This window comes from Grammomys surdaster, unplaced genomic scaffold, assembly GCF_004785775.1.
Source record: "Grammomys surdaster isolate TR1022 unplaced genomic scaffold, NIH_TR_1.0 130, whole genome shotgun sequence".
In the NCBI taxonomy this organism is placed as follows: domain Eukaryota; kingdom Metazoa; phylum Chordata; class Mammalia; order Rodentia; family Muridae; genus Grammomys; species Grammomys surdaster.
In genome coordinates, this window is record NW_021604588.1 from 10,460,206 (window position 1) to 10,468,131 (window position 7,926).

Here is a 7,926-nt window from a genome sequence, read left to right on the forward strand (position 1 = left end):
GTTTTGTCTTCGACACATTTTTTGTTAAGTGACAAGCACACTTTTTCTAATCTATCCCAAGATCAATCACCTCTTTTCTAGTTATAATTAATATTTGTAAGCTTCACTAAGCAAGCTTTGAGATCACATTTTCATTAATAATCCAAATTATAATGAACTCAAACTCCATAGTCTACTGTTCCAGGAAATTTAGTTTTTACCAGAACCTGCCCCAAAGGGATTCTGGGAAACTTCCTGCCATATAAGTCCTTCCTGGAACCAGCCATCTGCCACCAGGCCCCTGAAATCTGCAGCCCCTGTGGCTCTGCTCAGATGGCCACCTCTCTGCCTCCCACTTTCTTGCTTCCTCTAACAAGTTTATCCCCAAGGAACAGGCCCTTTGTTTTATTTAGAGTATCCCTAGAGACCCGAGTTGATATGGTGAGAAGCTAAGGGAGGTACTTGCAGTCATGTGACCACCCCTGCTTGGGTCCCCCCACCCCAATACAGCAATGACACTGAGTTGTGTGCCAGGACGTGTAACTCTGCCATTGGAAGTCTGAGTCCAGCATCCTAGTAGTTGTATGGCATTGGGAAGCCCACTTCAGCTTTCTGAGTCTCCCTCCTCATCTGAATGATGGAGAATGAGCTGGCAACCTCTAGGCCACAAAGGAACTTACACACAAATATTCAAAAAGTGACATCAAATACCCATTAACCAAGTAAATGAAAGAGTGAACATGGTACATGTTTATATGACCAAATATTATTTGCACAGAAAGGAACGGGCATGCTGGTGTATCCTGCATCAGGGGATGCTGGTGTGTCCTTCATCAGGGGATGCTGGTGTGCTCTGCCTCAGGGGATGCTGGTGTGTCCTGCATCAATGAACCAGGATGCTGGTGTGCCCTGCATCAATGAACCAGGATGCTGGTGTGCCCTGCATCAGGAGTGGAATGGGGATGCTGGTCCATCCTGCACCAACGAGCCTCTAAACTTACTCACTGAGTAAAAGAAGCTATCCAGGAAAGTCACCAGAGTCACATGAGTCAGTGTCCATGAAGCATCCAGGATGGGGAAGTCTATAGAGGAAGCGCATTCATTCATGGCTGCCTGGGGCTGGGAGTTATAGAGAAACCGGAAGGAAGTAGGGATGACAACCAATAGAAGTAAGTTATCTTAATAGGCTGATGAAAATGGTTCATAATTAAATGTTGGTTGTTCACCTCTGTAAACGGGCTTTAAAAACCTATAAACTGAAGCCAGCAAGATGAATGAGTAAGGGAAGGTGCTTGGTGCCAAGCCTGACAACCTGAGCTCAGTCCCCAGGACCCGTGTGGCAGAAGAGGACTGACTCCTGAAGGTACTCCTCTGACCTCCATACAGCGTCCAGTACATGTGCCCTTCCCTCCAACACATACATATAAATAAAACATAATTTAAAAATTAAATATCACTAACTTAAACACTTTAAAGGTCTAAAAGTTTCTGGTTTGCAAATTAGAAATTAATAAAGCCATTTAAAAATGCTAAGTACCTTTCAAACCTATTTAGTTAGATAATGCGTGGAAAGTACTTAACACAGTACTGTCACATGCAAAGTGCTCAATAAACACTAGCAAGTCAATTCAGCAGTCCAACTTCAAGACATTTCAGAGAGTCGTTCTTAAATAGCATAAAATACAGGCAAACACTGGAGGCTGGGCTGCAGCAAGTTTGTGTGTATTGATGAGCTGGTTAGTTTTTGTCAGCATAACACAAACTAAAATCACCTGGGGAAAGATAACCTCAAATGAGCAATTTCAGCCACAGGGCCAGCCTGTGCTCCCCTCTGTGGGAGTATTTTCTTCGTTAACGACTGATGTGGGCAGGTCCAGCCTACCATGGAGTTCCAAGTCGCGTATGAACCCAACATGGGCTTGTGTAGTGACTGGGATATGGGCAGCACCACTAACTGAAAGAGTTGATCCCCAGAGCTTCACTCCTTCCAGCATAGGCTAAAAATTGCTAATGATAATTTCTTCGAGACAGCATTCAGGGCTGCAGCAGTAACTCATGAGAGAGAAGAGGAATTCCACAGTTTTCTATGAACTGGAACAGGTGGGTGCTGCTGGTCCCAGTGGTTGAGGGTTTAAGTTAGAGAAGTGATATGACCCTCTGTTCACCGCATTTCTCTTCTGTTACTGTGATAAATACCATGACCCAAAGAAACCTGGGAGAGAAAAGGGTTTGTTTCATCTTACAACACCTAGATAATAGTCCATCACTGAAGAAAGTCAGGGCAGGAACTCAAAGCAGGAATGTGGGAGCAGAACCTGAAGCAGAATCCATAGGGCATCCTGTCTTCTCACTTGTTCTCCATGGCTTGATCCACCTGCTTTCTCATCCAACCCAGGACCACCTACCCAGGGGTGACCTAAAGGGAATAAATTCCCAAAAGCTGTCCCCTGGCCACGCATAAAGCCATGGCACATATGTCCCCCAACACTCCTATGTAAATAATATGTATAATAAAGACTTCAAACATCAGTAACATAAACACTTTAAACAGGCAAGTTTTGTGGCTTGTAAATCAGAAATTGATAAGGTTATTTATGTATTAGTGGACAGTTACTGACTAGCTTGCTCTCCATGGCTTCCTCAGCCTGTTTTCTTGTACATCCCAAGATCACCTGTCCAGGTGGCACCTCTCTCCGTGGGCCAGGCCCTCCCATGACAATCATCAACTGAGAAAATGTCCCCACAGAACTGCCCACAGGCCACTCTCGTAGAGGTGATTCATCAAAAGGGGGTCCCTCCCCAAGGTGACACACGATGTATTTTGTAAAAGAGACTTTACTGAGACTTCTTGTCAACAGCTCAGGTGATGGAAACAATACCCCCTCACATTCTGCCTCTCCACAACTTCCTCCAAGTTCAAGAGGTGCCCACGGAGTGATGGGAAGGAGATTAGCAGATCCCTGTAGCAACTGGCTCCAACACAAGATGCAGAGGTAGGTGGACCACAGGTTCACAATGAGAGAAAAGGGTTTTTTGGTTTTGTTTTTTGGAGGGTTTTTTTGGTTTTTTTTGGTTTTTTTGGTTTTTTTGGGGGGTTTTTTTGGTTTTTTTTTTTGTTTTTCAAGACAGGGTTTCTCTGTGTAGTCCTGGCTGTCCTGGAACTCACTCTGTAGACCAGGCTGGCCTCAAACTCAGAAATCTGCCTGCCTCTGCCTCCCAAGTGCTGGGATTAAAGGCATGCACCACCACTGCCCCTGCCCGGCATGAGAGAAAAGTTGTTAAGGTCTCACCAGCCCAAATAAAAGCCAGAAAGGTAGCAGCAGGCTTTGGATGAGAGTAGAGAATGAAACTGAATAGGGAAGAGTCAGATCTGCTCTGTAGCTAGAAGAATTGTGTAATTCTTTCTACCCAGGTGGGATTTCATCTCCTCAAATTTCACACAACAGGACCGAAAACTTGATGCGGTGCAGGTTTCGTTTTATCTGGATAAAAAAACATGGGAGTGAGAAAACAGCATGCTGGCTCCGAAGTTCACCTAACATATCAGATACCATTTTATTAAACCAATTTCAAGAAATAGTATTGTTCTTCCCAAGCACAAATTAGCCCTTGAGTGTTTAGAGAGAAGACCCAAAAGTCTGGCTCTGGCTCGCTAGCTAACTGCAAGGAGTTCCTATATGCAGAAGCAAGTAACTGCACATATGAATTATCTCAGCTTCCAAGCCGAGCATCCCACCATGCTGATGAGATCTCTCACTCAGCGGCTGCACACCGTGGGGCTCTGCCGAGGATGGACCCCCCCAGGCAAAATGAATGAAAACAGAATGAAGGTAATTGGATTCTTGCTGTCTGAAGCCTCTTGACAGTACATTCTGTTTGCTCAAGGCCAGGAGGTCTGGGAAAGGTGAAGATGTGCTTTCATATTTTAATACATGTAGACAAATATACAGGCATGCACACGTGCATCTGTTGGTACATAGGTATGGTTACAGCAACTGAGGCAAGGCCTTCTTCATCTGGAACTGGAAGCGGGTGTCACTCAAAGTTCTGACAGAAGAAGCTATGGCCACTTTTTAAAACTTACAAAAAAGAAAAAACTTACAAAAATACCACCTGGCAGAGATGACAATGCCTTAAGACCTTAATGTTGTCTAATGATGTCACAGATACCCTGGGGACCTGGGCACAGTATGGCCATGGGAGCATGAGAATGGAATATCCTTTCGAATAATAGTCACATGAGGATAGCCTGCCTCAGTCATTCACACCAATTAGTGGCCCAGAGCTCTAGCCCAGCATCCCCAACTGGAGTAACATGGCTTCCCAGGAAACCACGTAGCTGGAGTATTATTGTTTCCAGAGATCTGAGGTCTTTTTAAAAACGACCCTCAATTAGTCACATGTTATAGGGAGAGCCAAAGACCCAGCAATGCCACACATGGCACCCTGAGCTTTAGAGTGGAGGCAGCCCAGCTGACAGGGTAGCGGTACGACCACCGGGCCTGTGGTGGAGCTTGGAGCTCCCTCAGTGACAGCTGGCACTGCTCAGTCAGTGTACTCTGATGGCGATGTGTGAAACACTCAGGTCTGGAAAGCACGCAGCCAGCAGTGGGTTAGAGCAGGATGAATGAGGGGATGCCTGTGCTCACTGACTCCAGCAATGACCTGGGTTGGGGTAGAAGTTGAAATTCATGAACTAAGGACCTGAATATTCCTCAACTCTTCCTCTGTTTGAAATAAATGGTCTCCTACTTGGCTCTTCAACAACTTCCCAGGAGTTTGGAAGTACAACTTCCTGAATCTCAGCCCAGAGGTTCTATTCCCACAGATACAGGATATACTCAGGGGTCTATCTGTGCTCCAGGGGATCCCAGCACAGCAAACACAAGGAGCTGTGTTTGTACATAAAGACTCAAGCTTGCTCATCCCCATGGATTATTAACAATCACAGAACTGGTTGTGCCTCAGATGACGAGACTGAGTGACCAGCATGCCCCTGGCTTCCAACAATGACTTGCTTCTGTATCACAGGCTAGTGACAGACTTCTCCGCTCCCCCCCCCCAGTCAACCCCACACAGTCCTTTTGACAAACACATGTGTCATACCAACTCAACTCAGCAGATGTTTATTGGGCACCTACAGTAGTCAAGGCACAGTACCAGGGGCTATGGGTACGATGTGGGGGGCTAGCTCTCACCCTGGAGAGGCTTACAGTCTATGGCGGGAGACAGATACACTCGCAGAAATGTAAGGTAGAATGAGGTGAGCTCTATGCCTGAGGTAAAAATGGCGGGAAAGCAGGGCACAGAGATAATCAAACATCACCTCAGGTGATTTATCAGAGTGGACTTTCAACCAGTCCTGGCCAAGCTGGTACAATTCACACAGGAGGGACAGGAGGGAGGTTGCTTCAGGCACAGGAAGCAAGAGTTCAGACCAAGGAGAGCTGTCTGCTCTCCTTGTAGTAGAAGGTGCTAAAAGGTTAACAGGAGTCAAAGCTGGAGGCACGGAGGAAGGCCGAATGGTAGCAGCTGTCTTTAGAGTAGGCAATGGGAGCCACTGATTATGAGCTAGTGAGGGCGCAGCCTCATTTTCTTTTCTGTTAACAGCACAGGACTGACTTTAGCTCTGGCTAACTCTGGTTAACTTTGTGGGCTTCTCTATGTCTCAAAGCAGAAGCCAGTTCAGGTCTTAGGGCCACGCACACTTTCCAAGACTGCACAAAGCTAAGAGGCAGCAGCCTAAACAGGCAGAATGTGAGCTCTCCTCAATACCATGCACTGACTCCAGGAAAAAAGGAAGGGAGGCTTCCCAGAACGGCTTGAGAGTAAGGGGCAGGGCACAAGGAGGGTACATAGACAAAGCTGACTTTGCAACCTCAGCATGAGGAAGATCAATGAACTCAGAGAAAGCAGGAGAACTACAGGAAATGGTGAGAGACAAAAGTAGTAACATCAGTATCACTCAGACTAAACCGCTTTTCAGGAGGCTTTTGGGCATCACTATGCACCCCCCACTCCCCCTCAGGCCTCTGGGTGAAGAGACCCTGCAGCTCAACTCCCTGGAATCAGCAATGAGGTTGCTATGCACACACACACAGAGGGCTCTCTGCTGGCAGCGGCTCCTAGAATCCCGCCTAACTATCCAATGAAGAGGGGGAATGGCGCCCAGCTCCACTTGGTCCACCCCAGCTTGGGAGGGGATGTGAAGCCACCGCTGTCCAGGTGGACACAGCAATGCTGGTCAGTGAAGGCTCCCCCAAGACCTCCACACCAGCTGAAGCGGTTGCTTGGGTGGGGAGCAGAGAGGAAGGTGAAGTGACAGCGGGGTTCCCAAGGAGAAATGTTCCTGAGGTGCTGGCGTGCACCTCTGAGCCGGATGCCACGGGGCCCCCACCGCCATTGCTGATGGTCCACAGGCACGGATAGGGGCTGCAGAAATGGAGAGAGAGGAATCGGTGATGATACTTCAGCAACAAAACGCTACCAACAAGCACGCATTTGTTGAGGAGTGGGGCAACGATATTGCAGAGAGGACTTCTGGCAGTGACTGTGTCTCTATTTCTGCAGAAATCCAAGAGACCCAGTGAAATATAGATATAGTAAATAAGAAAGGAAAAAACGGCCTAGATTCTGGTGCTGACCCTGCTAGTAATAAATTACCAATTTCAAACAGCATTTCATCTCTCTGAGACTCCCTCACAACTGACTAAGATAGTTAAAACTGTGAATGGAAGAGACTTGGACTGTGGCCAAGGCAGGGAATGTGTGATAGACCAGCGGGACACTGCCTCCAGAAGTCCTTGGCTATGACTCTTCTGCCACCATTAGCTCTGTGACCTCGGTCAAATAACTTTCTATCTCTGAGTCCCACCTTCTACATCCTCAAAAATTGAAGAAACAGTTCTGCATACCACAGAGATTGTTGTAAAGACTAAATTTAAAGGCAAATACGCAACGCCAAGCTCACTGTACTCCGTACATTGGTGTTTTCTGCCAGGCTTATATCCCAGAGTCTCGCCTCTCAACTCTGCTCCCCGGTCCAAAGCCTGGAGAGACAGACCAATTACATCGCCGACCCAACCCATAAATGATGTAGCCATAAAATAAAGAAGAGTGTATTGCTGAACAGGGGCTTTCCTTCCGCCCTTACTCCAACAGCACAAGACCCATCCATTAGCTTAATGTCAGAACAGTGATTTAAACTGACACATCCTGGAAGCAATGCACAGAGTCCTCAAAGATAAGGAAATCTCCAAGTCCCCCTGTGAGGAGGTCCTAGCACTGCTCTTACCTGGGCCCTGGGTTGATTGGCCCATTGGTGTGGGGTACAGACAGGATGCTGGCGTGGGGTGTAGACGACAAGGAAGTCCAGCTGTCAGGCCCCGAGAAAACTTGCAGGTTGTTGCTTGAGCTGTCTATCAAGTTCACTTTGGAGAAATAACAACAGTTCAATGGACAGAACATGTAAAGACAGTGACCAGTGACTTTATCTCAAGGCAAAATATAACTGCAGCTTATGCCACAGGCCTAACAGTTTGTTGGCAGCTTCTGAAGTACATAGACAGAATAAGAGGTTGTGTTTAGTAAACGCTAACTATGGCCCAGATGCTACTCACAGTTTATAACCTTCCCAAACGCCTCACCTCCATCCCTTTCTCCACAAGGCTGGGGAGGGAGGCCATTTTGCCCTGTGCAATGCAGACTGGCCTGACCCTCTTCATCATGCTCACTACCCTTCAAGAATCGATCATAATCGCCGGGCAGTTGGCTCATGCCTTTAAACCCAGCACTTGGAAGGCAGAGGCGGGCCCTCCCCTTCCCCCTCTCCCTTCCTCTCTCCCCCTCCCCTTCCTCCTCTCCCCCTCCCCTTCCTCCTCTCCCCCTCCTCCTCTCCCCCTCCCCTTCCCCTCTCCCCCTCCTCCTCTCCTCCTCCCCTTCCCCTCT

General features: G+C 47.5%; 1 protein-coding gene across 4 annotated transcripts in view; it reads right to left on the bottom strand.

The window, feature by feature from the left end:
- Positions 1-5,077: 5,077 nt before the first annotated feature.
- The window catches only part of Tbx19 (T-box 19), a 21,664-nt gene continuing 18,815 nt past the window's right edge, over positions 5,078-7,926 (bottom strand). For all 4 annotated transcript variants that reach the window (XM_028758028.1, XM_028758019.1, XM_028758034.1 and 1 more), the window contains 2 exons: positions 7,274-7,409; positions 5,078-6,411 (listed from right to left, as the gene is read on the bottom strand). In XM_028758028.1, the coding sequence (XP_028613861.1) occupies positions 6,117-6,411; positions 7,274-7,409 (431 nt within the window). In that variant the 3' untranslated portion in view covers positions 5,078-6,116. The remainder of the gene's footprint in view (positions 6,412-7,273; positions 7,410-7,926) is intronic.